Source organism: Lichenostomus cassidix, chromosome 1, assembly GCF_008360975.1.
Source record: "Lichenostomus cassidix isolate B80296 chromosome 1, HeHo_3.0, whole genome shotgun sequence".
NCBI lineage: Eukaryota > Metazoa > Chordata > Aves > Passeriformes > Meliphagidae > Lichenostomus > Lichenostomus cassidix.
This window is the reverse complement of record NC_139479.1, coordinates 67,774,813-67,796,699: the sequence shown is the minus strand read 5'-3', so window position 1 is coordinate 67,796,699 and position 21,887 is coordinate 67,774,813. Positions and strand designations below refer to the sequence as shown.

General features: G+C 41.0%; 1 protein-coding gene across 3 annotated transcripts in view; it reads right to left on the bottom strand.

Moving 5' to 3' along the window:
• The window catches only part of KATNAL1 (katanin catalytic subunit A1 like 1), a 41,376-nt gene that overhangs the window by 13,008 nt on the left and 6,481 nt on the right, over nt 1-21,887 (bottom strand). Inside the window, exons 2-7 of one of the 3 annotated variants that reach the window (XM_085062081.1) lie at nt 20,357-20,440; nt 19,296-19,471; nt 10,197-10,357; nt 8,066-8,234; nt 1,460-1,584; nt 850-955 (exon numbers count right to left, since the gene is read on the bottom strand). In XM_085062081.1, the coding sequence (XP_084918207.1) occupies nt 850-955; nt 1,460-1,584; nt 8,066-8,234; nt 10,197-10,357; nt 19,296-19,457 (723 nt within the window). In that variant the 5' untranslated portion in view covers nt 19,458-19,471; nt 20,357-20,440. Of the gene's footprint in view, nt 1-849; nt 956-1,459; nt 1,585-8,065; nt 8,235-10,196; nt 10,358-15,538; nt 15,560-19,295; nt 19,472-20,356; nt 20,441-21,887 lie in introns of those variants that run through there. The other 2 variants (XM_085062074.1, XM_085062091.1) reach the window with 2 other exon arrangements.

Below are 21,887 nucleotides of genomic sequence, written 5' to 3'. Positions count from 1 at the left end.
AGCATTCCCTACAGATGCCACTGCTTTCCAGACTCAGAATAACAGATAATTTGCAATAGTCTCTTTTCCCCAGTAATGCTTCTCAGTAACGAAAAAGGCCTTGTGTTGTGACTAGCTGTTCCCCCAACAAGCATCAATCCATCCCATATCAGAAGCAGGATAAGTTTGTTTGCTGTTTACAGAAATGCTTGTCAAACTCCCCCCTCCTCTTTCTTCTCAGCTCTAAGCAAGGCCCAGATTAGGCTCACTTCTAGTCAATCAGCCTAGTTCACTCCTGTATCCTTCCTGTTGCCCCACTTGCAATTCCTTCTCCTACTCTGACTTTCTCACTCCAGCTGCAACGATGCCCAGCTGCAAATGTACCTACAAAGCCAAATCGCCAGATTAGCCCCCTCTTTCCTTGCTTCCTTATACCATCCAGACTGCAGTTTGCAGTCTGAGCAAGAGATAGTTGAAACATTTGGAACAAAATAGTCCAAGGACTACTTTCTTCTGGGAAGTGATGACAACTGGCTACCATAATCCTGTGTGGAGCTGTCTATTAAGCATTTCTGCTTCAGTCAATACAACCTGCATGCCTACAGGTTGGCATATAGAAAGTATTATAATATCAACAAGCTGTAAGTGAGTAAATAAACAAAAAATACTGTTTATTGTAAGGGCCACATACAGTTCCAGCTGTTTCTTTCGGTGCATTTTACATGAATCATTATGAGAGGATTTAATGAACAAATTAATGATCTTTTCCACTTACTTTTTTAGCCTTCTGCTACAGGCATCCTCACATCACAGCAGGAGACACACACAGCTACAGCTTGCCATTTACTAAAACACCAAATAAATTCTCACCTTCCAAGGTCTCCTGATCCCTTTGAAAAAATCAGGCATCCACATTGGAAGAACAACAGCTTCTCTTAATAATTTCTTGGCTTCTTCCAAATCTGCTATGTCATCCCTGCACAAGACGAAGAAACTTGTATAAGACTCTCATACAACCATATTTCTTCTATTTTTATAAAAGAAAAATAGAAAAGCTATTCACTTAGTACAATTTCTTTTGGCATGCAAGCACAAGCCTCATGAGACCACTCCTATCATACTGTGACCTAAAATTGAATCCACTTTTGGAAGACAGGGAAAAAATTATTTTCAACTCAAGTTACCCAGAGCTGCTTAATTAAAAATTGTTTTGGACAATATGAACACCAAAGCAGTATCTTAAAAATCTCTGGAGTGTATGTTCATTTCAGCAGTTCCTGTAATGGATGCACTGCACATAATATCAATTAGCAACAAAAGCTTAACTTTAATCAAATTAATAAACTGTAAAAACAAAAGATCTTGGTTTTGCCTATCTGTAGAAGATTATGTTGTTTCCCTATTTTAAGAGTTTGAAGATGAGTAATTTCTCTCCTTTTCCACACTAGCAAAAACGCTTGAATTGAGAAAATCCTCATACCAATGAATGCTTGGATTCCTTGATACAATGTCTCTTTCGAGAGCTTCGATCAGGTCTTTGTCATAACCCGCTCCATCAAATTTTGGAATCTCCCCATCACCAAATTCCTGGGCCATTTTCTTTCCCTAGAAGTGAAAATCATACAGGCTTATAAGAACATTACACAACTGACACACTTCCTGGCCAACTGGAGGCATGAATACAGGAACAGCCTCACAAAGGGGGCTGGGTCATGACTTAAAGCTACGTTAAGTCCTAGCTGAGGACCAGAGCATCCAAAGCATATCTTGAAGATGCTACACTTGCCACATTACCTATCTGAGGTAAACACCTGACACTATCATCACTGAAAAGGAACAGGGAAGCTGTTACACACACTGTCTTTGATGGAGGAAAACTGAGATTCTCTCCCCTCCTTTCATTAAAGCCTTCCTGCCCAGCAATATCTGCTTTCCTCAGCTACAAACTGTTTATGTCTGGCCTCTCATTCGCAGGCCAGCTCCATAAACAATTAAAATGCTTTTAAAAGGTCGTATTTATTTAAGGGCTGCACCCAAAGCCCTACAGAAGCTCCAAATACACCCAGGCTTCTTAGACTACAATAATTTCTGCAGCACACCAATGCTAATTCAGTGATCAAGCCACACTGCCTCTGCCCCAAATGGCCCAGAGTTTCTGGTTAATATTTCCACAGTGCCGTTCAGCTTATGGGGGTGAAGTAACATTTTCCCTTTGAAGCATCAGGGCTCACGCTCCTCCTCTCTCAGTTCAGAAAGAAATCACTTCCCATCCAGGCGTTCACGGTGCCTGAAAAGCAGCTGCGCTGGTTTAACGGAGGGGGCTGAGTAGGGAGCTACTTTAGGACTCTTAACTCAGCTTCTAAACACTATCAGCAGCAAGTTAAAGAATCCCAGCTGGCTGGACAAAAGCATCCTAGACGAAGGCGGGCTGAGAGGCAGCTGGAGACACACAAATAACCTCGCAGTGGAAAAACAAAAAGGTAGCTATTACACCCCTCCCAGTTGCCGTTTGCCCACGATGACTGTGAGGGAGTAGTTTATCTTCCCACTACTTCTATTTCTCCCTTCCAAGAGAACTCTTGTGTTGTTTAGTACTCCTAGCTCAGCTTTTTGCAATGGCAACGAAGCTACAAGTTGTGTTTAAGCAAAAAGCTGATGTAAAAAATGTAATAGTCTGGTGTAAAAAGGAAACGGAGAAAGACGCCCTGTAGAGTTTTCAAGACTTCAGGAGAGATAAAACGGAATCCAAACGTAACCATTAAAAAAAAAAGAAAATAGAACATTAAAATGAAAAGTATTTGCTGTCTGTTGCATACTCCTCTTGTTCTGCAATGGACTGGCTTTCCTAGCAGAAATTTTTTTCTGCACATCACAAAACAATTGGCTCGTTTTGTTTGTTTTTCCTGAGCGAAACCGAGTTAAGGCAGGACTCAGCGAGCAGGAGCAGGCAGGGCGGCTGGCTGCAGCACGGCGGGGCGCAGGCAGGCAGGCAGGCAGGCAGGCAGGCAGGCAGGCAGGCAGGCAGGCAGGCAGGCAGGCAGTCCCTGCAGCCCCGCAGCCCAGCCCGGCCGGCACATCCCGCACCGCCCCTCGCCGGGCCGTGACGCAGCTCGGCCGAGCGCAGCAAAACAGGAATCAAAGCGGGAAGGAAGGAAGGAAGGAAGGCCCGGGGCCGGCAGGGAGCCCACAGCCCACCGCCCCGGCGCAGCCGCGGGGAGGCAGCACAGCTCCGAGCCCGGCCCTGCCGCCTGCTCCGGGGATGAGCTGTGCCACGGAGCGCTGCTGCTCCTGCCCCTGCCTTGGCAGGAAGGATGGAGAAGGGCGGCCAGCGGGGGGACGTGCGCTCAGCATCACCTCGGCTCTCACTCTAGTGACACTGACTAGGCAGCAGGAGTAAGCATAGTTTTTCCAGTCACCTTTTCTTCTGGTATTACTTTCAAAAAACAGCTTTAAATAAAGTTGTTGTGATGGGTTCTCTGTAAGAAGGTATGCCAAATGACAGGTATACAGGGGTGCAAAAGACTACTCCCACCCCTTGGCAATCCCGTCACGTAATTTCAGGCAATGAATTTCTGTCTTAAACATTTAGAAATCTGCTGTGCTTTCCATCAGGAAGAGCTATCAGACCTGCACTAACCCACTGGAACAAAAACCTTATTTCCAAAATTGATGTTATTTCTACTCTGGTACTAAATTTTTGCATTAGTTTTAGCAGTTTGCTCCTCTGTGTGTCCACCACTGTGATGTACTTGCATCATACTTTGTGTTCTCCCTCCTTTTACCAAACCAAGTGAGTCTCCTTTTGGAACACAAGCTGGACATAATTACACTTTGGCAACTCTTTTTTTCCCTCTCCCTCCTAATGTTAACATATCTGTTTTGAGCATGGTTGTACACAAAATACTCCAGCTGTTTTCTCACCAGATTCTTCTATAATGGCACGGGTATCTCTTCTCTCTGCTTTTAACACCTCACCAAACTGGGCCTGGGATTTTGTTTACATTCACATCCACAGCATTATCATTCTCCCCCCTTGAAGGCAACCTCAGAGAGATTAATCACACAGAACAACCCTGAGGGCTGTAATGACCAGAACTGGGCACTGAAGACACCTTGCTTTCGTGCAGGTGCTTCCCGCTGCACACAAATGCCGTGTAACAACCACCACATGCACTCTTCACTCCTCACTGCCAAAGCCAAGGGTGGCACCTGACTGTGCCTCAACCCGGCAGCCAGCCCTTCCCATCACCACCAGGAAAAGGTAATGTGCCAAATGAAAGTTCAGCCTGATCCAATTTCTGCTGATATATCCAAATCTGTCTTCTCGTCCTCTCCTGAGCTCCCAGCTTCTACCACAAATTCTTGTTATAGTCTCCAAGTACACAGCCTGCTGCTCCACGCCACTGAACATTATCCCATTTCCATGACTCCAGCACAGAGTCATCCAATTCTTCCTGTACAACAGCCTCATTTGCCTCTTCTGCTGATGGTGCTTCACAACTTGGTATCATCAGCAAATTCCTTTAATGCCTCCTTTTTGTGCCAAGTTAAATTGGCACAAAAATATTAATTTAAATATAAAACAAGAGTCAAAAATGATTTGCCAGTTGACTGCTACTTTTTCTTTCAGTACTGCTTGTTTACTTTTCCCCTGCTGCCTAATCCCACTTTACAATTCCTCTGCACCACACACTAGGTTAACAAATTGCTTCCCATGTGGTATTCACGTATACTAATTTCTCTCTATAAGACATTAGCTAGAACTCTAAAGAAATTCCTGGCAGAGGCAACACTTTTGCTTAAGAAACTGTATTTCACTCTATTCTACTTTTAAGTTAGCTCCAAGTCTTTAGCTTTTCATCCACTCCAAATTTGTTGTAAAACTCTTCAGATAAAATTAACAACTCCTGGATCACTTTTCCTTTCCCCTTCTCAATAGAGGCACTGCCAATATAACTTACCATTCACATGAGACAGCATCAGACCAAGTAAATTTTACTGTAAATGTGTGCTCCCAGCCCTGGAGCCCAATTTCACCTACCAGTTCTTTCAGTGTTTTCAGATGGAGATTATGCAGCCTTCCAGTCCCAATGCATGGAGGTCTATGCTTTCACTGAAATGCAACTATCTCATCTCATCTTACATTTGATGATACACAGGAGAATAACCAAGCAAAACTAATTTTTTTTTAAGTCATACCTTCATTGATTTTAATATTCACTTCACTTATTGGACTGTACAGTCCTTGGCTGTTTTATGTCCTTCAAAATATTTACTGTCATTATCCACTGACAATGTAAAACAGTCTAAAGAGTACTCGTAAAAAAGCATTCCAGTGCTTAGATATGGTATTATGCAATTTCTAAAAGACCTATAGGTAGCATTCATGCTGTCTCTTTAAGCTGAACTATTAAATAGAAGCTAAAACTCTTGGTAATTCTAATAATTTCCAGTGGAAATAAGATGGAAGAAACACTTGAAAGCAGTATTCTAGAAAAAAAAGACATGTAAATATAAGGATTTAGTGGATAGACACCATCTGGTGGGTGTAGCTCAAAATTATTTTATATAACACTAAAAATGGTAATTTTATTGGCCTAGTCAGGTTAAAATTACTTGTTCCAAGATGGTTACTGTCAGAATGAAAAGATGTTATGGTCTGGAGAGGAGAAACAGTGAAACAAGGCTTTTGTTTCAAGTGAAGCAAAGCACTTCCAAAACATACATACTATAATTATATTTACCTTGAAAAAAAATACATTTCATTTGGTACTATAGCCAAGACAGCATGCAACCTATTACACTGCAGTCAACATCTTAGGAAATGGATCGTTCATTACATGTTCTTAGTAGTCCTAATCAAGCACCCAAACCCCAAAACTACGGAGCTGAAACCTTTAGTATGAGAAAAGATACCTGGTTACTTAATTTGAAGCTTCAGTTTTGCCCTGTTAGTTTTAACTGAACATTAAGAGTTACCAAATCTCTTTGATTCAACATACCAGGCTGCTTGATGATTCAAACTCAGAAACTGAAGAACAAACACTTGTAAACTAAGAAAGGATAAAACTGAAAGGGAAGGTAAACCTATTTTTATGCGTGTGTGCAAAATATAGAAAGTTGCATCAACTTCTTTCACTTCCCACACCTGGCTACTTCTTTCATTCAAAAATCTATCTCAAAGGCAAATCATGGATCCCTTACAAGAATCATTATATCACACATGAGAATTTGTAACCTGGGGTGATTTTCACTTACATACCCCAGACAAAGGAACTAAAATAACCACCAAGTAGCTAGACAAAGGGGAATACAATAGCACATGTACTGGAATTTTTTGAGGAGTAGACATATTTTCCTTCTGCCACCTAGTGACCAATTTATTCAGATAAGAGCAGTGTTTAAAATGTACCATATTAAATGGAACACCTTCATGACTTTTCCTGCACCTCACAGCAGTAGTATTGCTAATTACATTATTCCCAGAGACAAGTATTATACCAGTCATGTTGTTGTAGGCTCCTTATAGTAAAGCCTTATAATGCTCATCACCGGAAAGCTTGGAGAGCAGAGTTCACCCTCATTAGAGCTAAGACTTTGAAGGCTGCCTTACACAAGCACATCTGGTGAACCTGTCACACACCATGACTCCAATTCCCCATATAGCTGGCAAAACTTTAAATAATTTCACAGATCTTCACGAGATTTTTATAGCTTGCGGGAGGCACACTTGTTATTTTAAATCTTACTGATCCAGGGTAGAGATTTCTAAAATGCTTGATCTGTACAGTCACTCAGTGGCACTGCTGAAAATGTGCCTGGTCCTACCTTCTGATGGTAATAAGGGCTAGGATTACTTAATATTTTTCCATCAGAAAACAATTTATGATGGAAAACCCATATATCTGAGTTATCCCTAAGCTGTCAAGTGTAATAGAAAGGTCATGAAGGGACTAACCAAATCTATTTGGATGAAAACTGGTCTAAATATTTTCTTATTCATCTATCAAGATCTGTACAATATTGTGTGCCCTCACAGGAAGGCGTGTCTTGTATCTTTGTCTCTCAGGAAAGTAATGCCACTTCAGTACACTCTCAACTTGTATAATTAATAACACAGAGTTCTTGGTTTCCTGGCACTGAGTGCACAGTTAAATTTAAAAAATACGAGTGTCTCAGAAACAGTGATTTGCACAATGACATTTTTCCAGCCTCAAAACAGTCCTGTCTTTGACATCACCACTTTGTAGTGAATCACTGTTTCTCCTATTCTTTCACTTCAGCACTGCTTCTTTTTCATGGATCTCCAGAAGAAAGCATCTCAAATTTAGTCTAATTTAATTAATTGCTTTTACTTTTAAAACAAAACAGTTTCAAGAAGCTTCTTTCTAATCATGATAATAAATACAAAACCCTTTTCATAAACCAAAGATGATGAAAGTTGCTATGAGTTTGCTTTTAATACATTTCTCTCATATAATTTTCAAATATGTAACTTCAAATAATTGGGCACAGATTTACCTAGCATCAATGCATTTATGGAACTGTTCTGGACTCTTAGGCACACTGAAATTATGCTATGGTATGGCAGAGGCAATGGTATTGTGGAACTCCATTCATAATGCCTGAAGTCTAGAGAAGGGCACTGGTCTCACTTTTGCACTTTTTATATTAGTATCCTTACAAAAGACCTGAATTGGACTCCTTTAAGGAAAAAACCCCACCAAACATGGGGGAAAAGGAGAAGGGACTTTATGCCTAAATGACACTTAGAAATTGGAGACCAGCCCATGGTCTTCACTCAAAGAGTAAGAAACCCTCAGCAACAGGATACTATGCTTCCCTCCATCAAAAAATCTCGCACCAAGACAGAGCAAACATGACAGAACTTCTCTTATTTTGGTGTCATTATTAATAAATATCAGCACAATACATGCTTTAGTCATGGGGGAAAAAGAAAACACAAAGCTTTCCTGCATTGGATTATTGTGGCTTTTTATTATCTGTGTTAAACTACTAAGAGTGGTTCCCTTTGCCACCTGCTGTATCCCAACACCTCCCTGCCAAGTTCTTTCCCACCTCTTACCTTGTCATCTCTTCCTCTAGCTCTGGATTCCCTTTCACGGCTGCCTGAAGACTTCTCCCCCTTGGACACCAGGTGTGCTCTGCCCGTGGGGCCACGGGGCTGCAGTCCTGGGGAGTCTTTCTTCAAAGATTTTCCATCTCGGTTGGGACGTTTTATCTGAGGTGGAGCCCTAACAACAAGCAACCACAACAAAAACATGCTAAAAACAGCGAAGAAAAGAGCAATGTTAAGAAGGAAGGACTCTAATATTTAGTAATCGCCTTAGTATATTATTATTAAAGCTGCCAAGACCCTAAGCCTTATTTCCCAATATCTGCAAATCCAACACCGTATTTCTGGTTCTGTCTGACAACCAAAGTAAGAAGAAAAAACACAAAAGAAAAAGTTAACATTATCAGATCAGTACTCCTAATCAATCTTACAACAAACCAACACCCATGTAACAAAAGAGGAAACAATTTAGTAGAAGTCTTCAAACTGTAAATTTCCTCTGACTCCAAACCAGGAGATTATTTTAGGCTACATTCACATGCAGAAATTCTACACAAACAAATTACATTCCTGGTAAAATAAAAATTTTAAAAATAGAGAAATAAAAAAAGAAAAGTGGCTAAAAGCTGTGACAGGCCCCAAACAAAAGAGGGAGGATTTTAAACAATCCGCCTACCTCTGACTTCATTCCCCTGTGTGAAAATGTCAAAACACAAAAATTGCCTTGAAAGCAAAAGCAAACAGAGCCAAACTGCAACGACCTATATTTGTGTACATCACCCACAATGTCAAAGAGTACTCAACAGTAGAATGAGGAGACAGAATCTGGTTTTAAGACAAGGTGTCATCATCATTTTTCTCTGAGGGATTTGATTTGAAATACAGAAGTAAAATAAACAGCCAGGAATGTCACCCAAATTTAATAAGTGTCTACTATTAAATCTTGTACTGATTCTTGTTTTGAGTAACTCAGAATTTGTTAACTCCAAAATGATTTTTCTGGAATATGCTTTAAAAAGAGCACGTTCTTAAACACACTGCTGGATACAACAGCAACATTTTGCTTTTCATGGATTTTCTTCAAATTTAGCAGCATAGAACAGTGGCTAAGTTTCCTTACTTATTTGCAAAAGATTTAAATTTCAACTTAAAAAATAAAAGCAGAAGAACTATAGGGGCTTAACCACTAAGTAAAATACGAGAATACATACATCTTAAACTTTATAGAACATTACCATAGAAAATCTGAGTTATTTCTACCTCTCACAAAAGTTATCAGCATTAATATTATTTTGCATTTACATTCTTAGGGGTTTGGGGCTTTTTTGAAAAGCAAGTATCTTTTTGATAATCATAAAGCACAGAAAGTTATAAATAAACTTGGCATTTCTTTCCATTAACCAAGATATCCCATTTCACTTTGCTCCTTTGCTTATATGAGTACACACACGTTAAAATTCTGTGCTCTTATGCTAGAAAAATGTTGGCCTGATAAATGTTATTCTTGTCTGTAAACTGGATCTGTTTCCAACAAGCTCTGTTAGGTTGAAAATAGGGATTTCAGAAAATGCACAAGCATCTATTTTAAGAAGTCTATTAGCTAAGTGAAGTTACCTCAAATATGGTTACAGAAGAGATATACCATGTGTAACAGAACATATTTAGCAATTAAACTAACCAATGGATTAAACACAGGTTGAATTATCTGCAGGTAGGCAGTGATTTCTGACTGCTATGTCCTTCAAGATCCTTCTAGTTCCAGATCCTTACAGACTCCCAGTCATCAATTAATTCTTTTGCTTAAATAAACTGAAATGGAAAAGTTTTCTCCTTGCAGATGAGAACATCAGCTTTCATCAAAAGCCCACTTACCTCTGCAGCAGATTCTAGTTCCAGGCACTTAGTTACTCCTACCAGAATAAAGGAGTGACTCTCTTTAGAATGTCAGCAATAAATCTGACTGTAGTTTAAATACTTTTTCCCAATTAATTATATTTACTCTTTATTACAAGTGACTAAATTAAATGTAGTAAATGTGTAAATTAAATGTGATTTTCACGTTACAAAAGGATTCAAAAACAAATATAAAACTTTGGTAACCCAACTTTATTCCACCCACTCTGCTTGAGCCTCTGATTACCTGTGTTCAGCTGGAACAGGAGGAGGCCAAACAGCTGGATCTCTAAAAGGCTCATCTTGATAGGATACAGAGATATCTGGAGGTCTGTCCATTTTAAAACTCTCTAAAGTGTTGACAATGCCCTTAACTTGTTCATATTCTTCAACTAGTTCTTGTCGGACCTTGAGAAATACATACATTATTTAAAAATTGTTACAATTCAAACTTTAAAAAGAACCAAACAAACATAGAAAGTTACCTCAAAAACATATGCTACCCTCAAAAGCAGGGACTCCCAAGCCTTTCTATTCACAAACCCTAGACCTATCAGGCTGATAATAGACCTTTAACAGCAACATAAACAATTGAATCTCTGTTGAGTTCATTTTCCTGCTTGTTAATGTCCCAACCAGACATGACTGCTAACACATGGATCACTCTTCTACAACGTGTGCTGATGCTTGGATTTATGTGTGCATGTTGACAAGTATGCACAAATGATCTCATACTAATAAAGGCATTGTTGGCAAATCTATAGTATATCTGCTACTATTCTGGCATAAAAGATCTCTGATTACAGTCTCTGATCTCCTAGTTATAAAACTGGCCAAATCATTAAAATGTAATATTACAAAATTAACTCTGTGAGGAGCACAACATGACCATACAGTTAAAAAATAGACCAACTCCTTGGTGGATTGAAAAGATAGGTGCAGAAAATGGTAACACCCTGTAGGATACTGTGATGTTCAAATGATAAGTAAGAAAAATAAAAATGAGAAGAAATTATTTCTCAGAAAGAAATCAGGTTGCAGAATTATGTAGCTTAATTTTATGTTTGAAGTTTCTATTGGCAGTAATCAGGGAATTAGAAATACTGCAATAAGTTCAAGATCACTTACTTGATATTTGTTCATTTCAATTTTCTTCCATGAAGCCTAGGAAAAGTAAAATCTGTATAGAAATTTGCTGGTTTAAGTGACATAGCTTGTTACAAGCTCAAATTTTGGATGCTAAGGTCACTGGTTCTTAGTATACACGAGCAGCCTTAAACTGCATTGTACATTCTTGTTCAGAAGCATAAGCTTTCTGTGCACTATCTTAGGATGTACCAAGATTCACCTGAGTGCATCTTACCCATCTTCAACCTATCACTCAATGATGCTTTCTATCCTGTGGGACCAACCTCCATGCTTACTTTGGTTTTTATCCACTTGACAGTCATTAATACCCAGATGTCATCTCTTTGCTGAAGTGTTGGTGCACAGCTAAAATGAATTCATGCACTGCTATGCACACCTGGAAAGCAGTATTGGCACTTAGCAGTTAGGATTACCTTAGACCAGTGTGAATCTTGCCTGCTACAGGCCCACAGATCCATCTGCAGAGACATCCTGAACCTTTCCTTCCACTGGGAAGGCACATAGGCTCTAGAAGTTCTCATGAAGAAACACTATGTTGAGGGTATTTCCAGGCTGCACATTTCCAGGCACACTACTTAGCTAGCATACCCTGCAAGGCTGAATCCAAGTGCAAGATCTGAAGTAAGCTTACAAGAAAGCCAAAGAAAGATACCAGGCATCCCACTGTGTTCATGTCACGCAACCATGTGCAAAAGAGCTGGGAAAAACATTGCCTGGGAATCCTGCAACCAGACTTCACCTTGTGGCAAACAGAAGGCAGCAACTGAGGACTATCAACAGATGTTAACAAAGTTGCCTGAAATCCAGACTCACTTTACTGTGCAGATTCTCAGTAATCAAGAGGATGAGGAGAATGGAGGTCTGCAAATACAGCCTGTCTGCTGAGGTTATAACACCAGCAAATCAGGCAACTCATATTAAACAGCATCACACCTTACGGCTATTCTTTCTAATGGTGTTTACTGGTGAAAAGATGTCCCCTCTAGCCTGAGATCTTCCCTCTCCCTGTGTGCTTGGAAATGAACTACGCTGGGCACATGGCAGGGTGCTCTGTGTTTCTGCATACTTTTAGAAGCATGCTTGTGGGATGACATTTAGGGGCTCGCGTTGATGGCAAGATGAACGTGAGTCAGCAGTGCCCTGGCAGCCAGGATGGTCAAGCATGTTCTGGGCTGCATCACGAACAGCATTGCAGCCAGGCAAGGGAAAGGATTGTCCTGCTCTGTTCTGCACTGGGGCAGCCTCACCTTGAGTGCTGGGGGCAGCTTTGGGTGTCACAGTATAAGGATGTCAGACTATTAGATGTGTCCAAAGGAAAGCAATTATGATGGTGAAAGGGCAAGGGCAAGACATAAGGAGCAGCTGAGGTCACTTGGCTTGTTCAGCTTGGAGAAGGCTGAGGAGTGACCTCACAGTGGTCTACAACTTCCTCAAGGCAGGCAGCAGAGAGGGAGCTGCTGATGTCCTCTTCCTGGGGACCAGAGACAGGACATGAGGAGATGGAATAAAGCTGCATCAGGGCAAGTTCAGATTGGACATTAGGTTCTTCACTGGGAGGGTGGTCAGTCACCGGAACAGGCTCCCCAGGAAAGGAGTCAAGGAACCAAATCTGCCAGAGTTGAAAGTGTGTCTAGACAATGCTCTTAGACATGTGGTTTAGTTTTAGGTAGTGCTGTGAGGAGCAGGGAATTGGACTCAGTGATCCTTATGAGTTCCTTCCAACTTGAGAGTTTCTATGATTTTATTAATATATGTGACTGTCATCAGCAAGATACTGGTATGGACAGAGGCAAAGAGAAGGGTAAATCACCAAGGCCCTGCACAGATCTTGCAACACTACATTTACTTTATCAGAAGCTTTATGTATGAGAGATAAGGACAGGAAGATCTTGATCATTTCATAGGGCAAAGCAGTGTTCCTGCTTATTTCAGATGGGGTAACTATATCTTTCCAAAGACACCAGGCATCCAGCTCAGGCAGGATTATTCCTGCCCTGCTTTGCTCTCTTTGCTTTCTCATCACACAATCAGTGGACACATTCCCCAAGGCGAGAGCTTCCAGCTGAGTTACAAATGTGATTGATTACTAACTTGGTTCCTTCAAACTGTCTTAACACACATCCCTCCTGTCCAAAAATAAATCCAGCCAAACAGCTGCTGTGAGGTACAAAGGAATGATACAGCATAAATCCTCCAGGGCACCACTCCAGAAGAGACAGCCACTTCCTATTCCAGTGCCCCGAGAGTACTGACAGGATTCCTTCTATCAGCCTTCCAACACATGCAGAGAAATTGGTGGAAAACAACTTTCTAGCACTGACAGCCAGCATGCTGTCATTTACCTCACTTGATCAGCAAGGAGGGTGGTGTCTGAAAACTGAGCGAAAATGACTATTTGATGCTTTGGAAGACAAAACCAGATTAAAATCTGCCATCCATCTCTTAGTCAGTCCTGAGCAGACCAAACTCTGAAATACACATCCTATTTCTCAGTCAGTAGCTAGCAAATCAACCAACAAGGAAACCTCAATGTGTGGACCACAAAGGAAAACCAGCGATAAACTCCTAGAGGCCTTAAAGAAACCAAATCATATGAAACAGGTGCAGAAAGACTTTCAGTTGAGAAAGAAAGCCAAACATGAGCCAAAAACGGCTGTGCCATAATTATGGAGTTGACTAAGCAGCGTCTTTGAGTAATCTATGCTACTCCAAAGCAACCTAGGAAGGCTGCAAACACGAAAATCACTGGTTTAGACTCACTCAGTCTCTTTGCCCCCCATCACACACCCCTATGTGCCAGGACCCTCAAGAGACTCCAGCTCAGGTTTTAGAAAGCTTGAAGAAAGCTTTCAGGTTATTTATGTTTAAGCAGTTTCAAGAGATAGTGTGGGCCAAATTAGCAGCTCACCACTGCCAAACAGGAAGAACTCACTTCACTACTTCTCCCCAACCCCACTCTGCCACTGCTCTTCTACATTCAATTTTGGCATCTCAATACAGTATGACAGGTTGGTAAAACTGCAAAAAAATTGGCCTAGGAGCACAAAAAGAAATTAAAGGACACTTCTCCTGGGCTAGCAAGCTGCACACGCACACTATCCTGTGATCAGGTGAATCCCAGGAAAAAAGAAAATGAGAGGGGGCAGAGGAGGGAGAGAAGCTGGTGCAGATGGAGGGAAGACAAGACAGGGAAGAGCTTTGCCTCTCTAGGTATGGCAGGATGCTAGCTGGACTCAGCTACCATGTGAAGCTGTGGGGTCCCCAGAGCCAGGCTCTGGTACACCAGTGTGCCCTACCAGCCACATCACCTCTTCCACAGAAGCAGCATCATGGGCACTGGGTGATGTTGGAAGGCCCAGTAAAAAGCCTTTCAGCGCAGGGGATGGCCCCACAGCTTTGTTTTGACATTCCAACCCCAAGAATTTCCAGTAACCAAGCAGAAAACACATCCTAACATATGGGTATAAAACACAGTGACCAAGAATTGAGCTCATTCTTTCTAGTGGTAGTTACAAAACCCATTTCAGGGAGTCCCTCTGTATTTAATTATCTGGCAACTGTTGTATCTTTTACATTACCAGCTTTTATTTCCTATGCTAAAGCTTTTATTTCTACACCCATTGCAATAAGTGTGAGAATTTATACCTCGGTAAATACAAAAAATGTGTGGGTTTTTTTTTTTTAATTCTATCACGTTGCAGAAAAACTGATCAAAGTTCATTTGAAAGTGTTTTCCAAACCTGAAATTACTGCCTGCAATTAGTGTTAGATATTCAACAAGTTCCATTTTTTAAAAAGTGAAAATAACAAGTCCATATACCATATCAAAAACAGATGCTCTGCAACACTGTCTGGTCCCATGGAGGGAAGGTATAGCTCCTATAATCACAGCTATTCATGAGTTACCCACAGAATGTTTCTTAATTAATCATGAAGTAACCTACTACATGTTAATTAAACAGTCATGAAACAAAAACAATAAAAGCACAGATTGACTGAAATGTGTTTGAAATAATTAAAAGAAGAATTCATCCTTTATTCTTTAAGCAGGAATACAGTGCACCTAGTAACCTGCACCAGTGACCATAGTCAGTCAGGATGCCTTGCTGGCTGCTCCAAGCATTCAGGGAATCCTTAGCTCCTGCCTGAGCTCCAGCAGAGGCCCCTGTGCTCTCAGCTCTTGTGCAACACCGAGCACATGGTTCTAACACGCAGCAGGTTGTGCTCGACAGCCGCCGGCCTTGTCGTAAGCCAGTGCTATCTCCCGGGGGCACGCTCTGCTGTCATTCTGCAGCTGCTGAACTGTCACTGAAGCAGCTCTTTCCTACAAGCCAGCTGTCTAGTAAAAACACTGCAACAGCCAAGAAACTCTCTCAGAATAAACAGGGAGAATGTCAACACAAGTAAAGTTCACAGCAGCGGTCATGAGACTAAACCTACCTTTTAGTTTTGGTAAGCATGAGTTGCTTCCGGTTTTGAATCTTTCCAGTCCCAGCCTGCATTCACGTGAATGAATATGCCCAGCTGCCAGCCAAACCTCAAAGCACAACAAAGTAACTTTTTCAAATGAGTTGACCAGGCCTAGGAGTGAAGATAAGAATGGAGCTACACTCAGCCAACCCAAGAGCCAGCTGGGAACTCCCTGGACGCAAAACAAGGAAGGGTCTCAAGAGCAGGTCACCCTTGATATCCCTAAGACAAGCCAGTCAAGAGATGATCAATGGCTGTGAATTTTCCATGGAGTCAGAGGAATTCTTATGCTGTCATGTCTCTGCTTTGGTGGATCCTCAGCATGCATCTTTTGCCCTGTTAAAGTTCTGCAGGGTGTGCCAGACTGAGTAACAAAATCCCTCTCCCCTGGTCAGCACTGATTTTGAATTCCCAGACGCAGTATTGTATCAAGTGTAACTGAGCCAGTCAGTTTTTCCTAAGGGAGAAGATGTTAACATGGTCCTATTCCTCTTCATCCCATCTATCAGCAACAAGTGAGAGGAATCCTTGTATCAAAGTGCCCAGTGGCAGAAGTTATCTGTGTGACGTGAAATACAGCCCAACAAATACTTGCACAGAACATCATTCTGTCCAGATCAACCTGTAGAAATTTGAAAATAATGACACCTAAGCAAAGAAAGATTGATCAAGAGCATTTGGGAATCTGACCCAAAGTCTCAACTACTTCTGGTTCACCCCTGCCTCTACATTGCTTAATAAACTGCTGGAAAAATCCACTGTCATAGAAAAGGCAACAAAACAGATCCAGCAGGCATGAGGTACCTATTCAGGATGGAGCACTCACTGTTGAGAAGAGACCAAATAGGAAGAACCTTGGTGCATGTAAGAGATGTGAGTTGGTCAGCTGCACAGCCACAGCTGGAACTGTTCTTTGAGATGTTCCTCAAATTAACATTTTTGTTTTACAAGGGAACATGTCCACAAACACACGAAACTTAGTTCACTGCTCAGAAGTACCCGCAGGACAAACACCCTGTTAGTGAGCTGCACACACGCATACAGAAAGGAAGGGGATGGTCCGTAACATCACTCAGCATCCCATGAACCCTTCAGAAGGTTCAAGATTGTGAATGTGTATGCAGACAGTACATCCCAGAGAAGAACTGGTTTAAGTAACAATCTTCTCCTTCGAGCACTTACTTACATGGATATTCAAGAGTAAAAGCTCTACCCACACAGAGTTAGTGACTGCTAAACTCCACCACTGAAAGTTACCAGTGGTATTAACCTCTCCAGATTCCTCAGATGATGGAGAAGCTGAAGAACCTGAAGAACAGGGTAGTTCCACATGCTAGAGGAGACAGAATTTCAGAGTAAATTGAACTGCATTAACCCCCTTAACCATGACCTAAGGGTTGCTTTGCTTCTCAACACACTTGCAAGAACCACACTGGTATGGGAATCTTTGGCTTCTGCATATTACTGGTACCAAGTAGGTTGGACCTGAACTTTTCTACATTTACATAATGTGTATGGCATAACTCTTTCACAAGAAAGATCTAAAAATAATATCTAGATATTACTTTAATATTGTGAGTGAATGTTACTTGTGATCCAACTTCTGGGTTAATTTTTTTCTGAACGGATTGTCTGTCAAGACAGCTACTTGTATGTGACTGACAGTTTGGATGTCGCTGCTGTTGGAGCTGGAAAGTAATGCTAAAATCCACATGATCAGACTCCCTCTTAGCCTGTGTCAAGGAGTGAAAAAGCACAAAAATTATTTATAAAAAGTGGGTAAGAAAGCAGGTCTATCTCTATAGGTCTCACCAAAACATTCAGGTTCTGGTATGGAAAAGCTAGTAGTTCCAGGCTACATTGTTTGCTCTTGGGCTGTATAATTTTATTCCCATAAACAAATGAGAGGGCAAACAAATTAGGGATGAAGTCCTTAATTTTTTTTTTTTCAGTCACACTTCTTACTTTTTGGTGTTTGTCACTGAGCCAAGACTGGCAACAATAACAACAAAGCAATATTCTGACAAAGCTCATCTGCCACTACTGTGTTGGGAAGTTTCAGAATTAGCATGAGTGCACAGTGTGACAGACGTTACCCCACCTGCTGCAGATCTTCCTTGGGATAGTTCTCTAAAGAATTTATGTGACATGGTCAGGGGCCATTCTTCTTTTGTCTAAAAGGGATAATTTCTGAGAAGGTGCCAACTTCAGATCCTCTGCTAGAGAGCCACCTGCCTTCCCCAAGGAATAATCCTGGAAACTGTGTTAATGGTCCTTTTGTACTTGAGGTTTGTCTCCAGTGTGCAGCACACACTCCATGGTGCACAGGCTTCTCCGAAGGAGTTCAAACAATACACAGTAACACGACTTGAGTGACCTTCACAACACAAGAGCTGTTAAAAGTTTATTGGAAGAATCAATGTCATCAGAGGAAACACTAAATACTAGATGTGAAGACAATGCAGTGGTTCAGCTGCAGAATGAGGAAATCCTCGTGCTCTACCTTCACATCAGCTACAAGTTTGGCAGGAACTAAGGACATGCAGTGGGCATGAACACCTTGTATCAGCACGTCCTGAGGTAGGAAAAAGCTTGAATACAAGTACTTGAATGTGAGTATCTCCTATAAAACATTCAGCTTACTACATTACTGGGAAAGCTAGGCACTATCTCTGCTGCATGTACATGCACATGCTTCACAGACAAGCTCTTCATAAACAGACTTCTACAGTTCTATGACAAACACCCATGAATAGTACTGATATTACAAGCGATTATTAACGGTGTTGTACCTATCAGTACACAAAATACTCTGTTAGTGTCAGATGTTTCAAACACAAACCCATAAACAAATCATCTGCTACAATAAAAAGGAAAATTTCCTTCTGTTTTTGAGTGATATAATTTAAGCATAGGATATTTAGAAAACCTCTTATTGAAATCATCTCTTTAGCTACCTACTGCAAAATTATATCTTTTATAGGAGCTTGTTACTCTTTCAAAACATAATATTTATGCAGCACAAATTCTTTATTCTAGAAACATCTTTTTATGGTTTTCCTCCTTTTTTATGTTTGTGAACACATTTTGTACCATGAAAAATGGGACCAAAAAATGTAAGGAAGACTTAAATACTAAAGTGCTAAATGGGGTTCTTACACTGGGAGTTCTTACATTTCACCTGCAGATTACTTCCATGGCTTCAACAGTACTCTGTCTAGCAGGGACATGGATGTGTGAAAGACTCAGGCTAACAGTATTGCTTGCAGTTTTAGAAACCAGATCCAAATTTGTACACTATAGTCTTAAAGTTAGCTGCTACTCAGACAACTGTTCTAGTGATGGTAACCCACCCACTCACATTTTAGTTTACTGGACATTAGATGGCCAAAAGATAAAAGGGGAAAAGAAAGTCCTCAGATTTTCAAAAGTATGAAATCGCAGAGAGTATGCACAGAAACAGATCAGGAATTAGACAGACATCCCAACTGAAAGCAACAAATGAATTGATTCAGTTAGAACAATAGAATTCCTTTAGAACACACCTCAAAAGTTATTTTCCCATGAATATCAACAAAATATTGTAAAAAAAATGTTGCAAACATCACTCAAAAAACATCAAAACATAAAAAAAATGTAAGTCCTCTACATCTTACAAGGTTTGTGAAGTATAGCATGGTTTTCAAATATCAAGTAATAGAATATAGGCAATGTTATTTTATCCTACCTGTTGCCATTTACCCTTAATTGCTGGATCTCTGATTGACTGGCAATGTCTCTGGATTTGCTGGATGACACCCTGGTAATACACCATAGAAGAGTCATAATTCCCAAGGAGTGCATATTCTCTTCCTTTTTTGGCATTATCACAAATCTCTGCTAAATTCATCTTCACTCGGAAATCTAAAAAAGAATATAATCACCAGAAAAATGAATTTTACATGCTGTAGAATAATTCAGACAGTGACACTTCAGTTTTGTTATTTCTCTCATAGCTGATTTGTGTCTTTCCAACCCCATTCCCATCCAGCCCTGCTCTTCTACAACTATTTACATCTGGAGTATCTCTTTACTAGCCTAAGGTTTCAGATCATGAACCATAACTCTTTTATAGTGATAAAAACCACAACTTCATTGCTGCCCTTGGCCCTAGTCCTGTTAAATTAATGCAAGAAAATTAAATGCCCTGCCCACACTGAACCTAACAAACTAAACTTTAATTTGTAGATCACCACAATATATTAGCAGCCATCAACCCATGAATCACAAACCCCACGAGGCATTAAATTGCTTTTTATACTGTTGTATTACATACATGCCTAAATGTGCCAACCAGCATCAGGGATGTCTGCACTTCACACTTTCAAGAGCCCTCACCCTAATGAGATTATGATATGGTTGAATGACTGCTCTACTATAGATGAAGTTGAGAGCCTCATTCTGTTTAAATATTCTTTCAAAGTACTCCAACATCATCATGCTGACTTGAATTTTTTCATTAAATTTAACATGTCACTTTGGAATTTATGGCAGAGTTAGTAATCCAAATTTAACATGCCTTAGAACAGTGATTCCCAAATTACAACCCTGCCCTAGCCCTAAAATTGCAGCATGACTTTAAGGCAAACCCATAGCCCAGCTTTTCCCAGTAACCATTCAGGAAAGCCATAAACCAGACATTCAGAATTAAGCTCTGTTGTACAGTGAAGTTTGTATTTAAAGTTCAAGACTGAAGCAGTGCTTGCCCTTTTATATGAATCTCCTGGGACACAAAGTTTAGGTCCTTACCACACTAAAAGAGAATCAGTTCCTTTCCCTTGTTCTCTGACTCAGTGTATGTGGAGTCCCTGACATTCACTCAGCTATAAACCTCTGGAAATGAAAAATAAAAAATTGCAATTCATAGCTATGCAATGCAGAGTGGTATTGACCAAGAGGGAGCAAGCCATCTCCGGAGGGCTGCCCACTAGCTGAATGAAGGGATTGACAAAACCAAGGAGGTGGAGAAGAAAGAGGGAAGGAGTGATACAGACAGTTCAGGCTGCACAGCTGAAATCTGCCAGTGGTACAGGGGTGCACACAGAAGGAACAGGTGACAGAAGCCATCCTAGTGCGTTATAAAAATATTAATAGGTTTTATATATATAGGTTTTATAAACAGACAAGAGCAAGATGGCATTAAGGAGGATGTGTCTTATGCTTTTGTATTCCCTCGTGCTGAGCAAAATTCAACCCCAAGGCAATTTAAACAGATGTCCACATGACATTCGTTCTGCCCTGAGCAAAGACACACTCCACCTCCCAGCGGTGCCACACTGATGGTCCTCACTGCTGCCTGCAGCTGCACACCAGGTCTGCTCCACCACCTCGTCACTCTTGCTCCCTGCAACAAAGCCATGGAAACCTGCCACCCTCACTTAAACCCACAGGTCACACAGCTTCCATGTGGCTGAATACTTTGATGGCAAGAACATGCTGCTGCCTCATGCCTAACACTCCACCAAGCACAGCAGGACATGCTGGGGCTTTACCTGTCCTCATGTTGTGCTGCACATTTCAGCTTGCATGTGATTCCCACCAGCTGTTGTAAACTCCTGGACAGGAGAAAATCTAAGGAAAGGGCGACAACCCAAATTTTGTTTCCTAACATAGCCATCATTACTGAGATCTAGATCTGAGGCAACTAAGACCATTTAATTTTTAAATACAGAAGATCAAAACTAATAGGAAAAAAACAGTGATGTCACTCACATTGCACTGGAAATGGATAAAATGGTAGGAACTGAAGATAGGTTATAACCCATTCAGATCTCACGAGTCAACTTATAAATGAACAGATCACCATTTGAGGCAGAATCCATTGACCTGTCTTCACACACATCCAGGTTAGGATCTGCTTCACAATTAGCCTGTTGCCGTTAAGGAAAATATTCCTCAAATCTCTGGAGGTTTTCCCCACACGTATTGAAAGAGAGAGAGTAAATAAAGCATTTCTAAGGAACTGCTGAATTCAGTTCCTAGAAATCCATTAAACAGAACACCTACTTGCTTTACAACCTCTCATGCCTCTTTATTACAGCTAGTTCCCACTCTCTGGGCATATTTAACTCCCTTCAGCCTTAAGAAGGCTGACACATCTACCTCCACTTAATTCCAGAAGAGTACCCTGTTCACAAGAGGAGACAACCTCCTCATCTCTCTCGGTGATGGACGCTGGGTCAATCCACAGGCAGGAGGCAAGCCATAGGAGCCATGTAAACATGTGCCCACTTCAGGACAGTGGTTAGACAACGAAGATGAGAAGCAGGACACAGAAAAA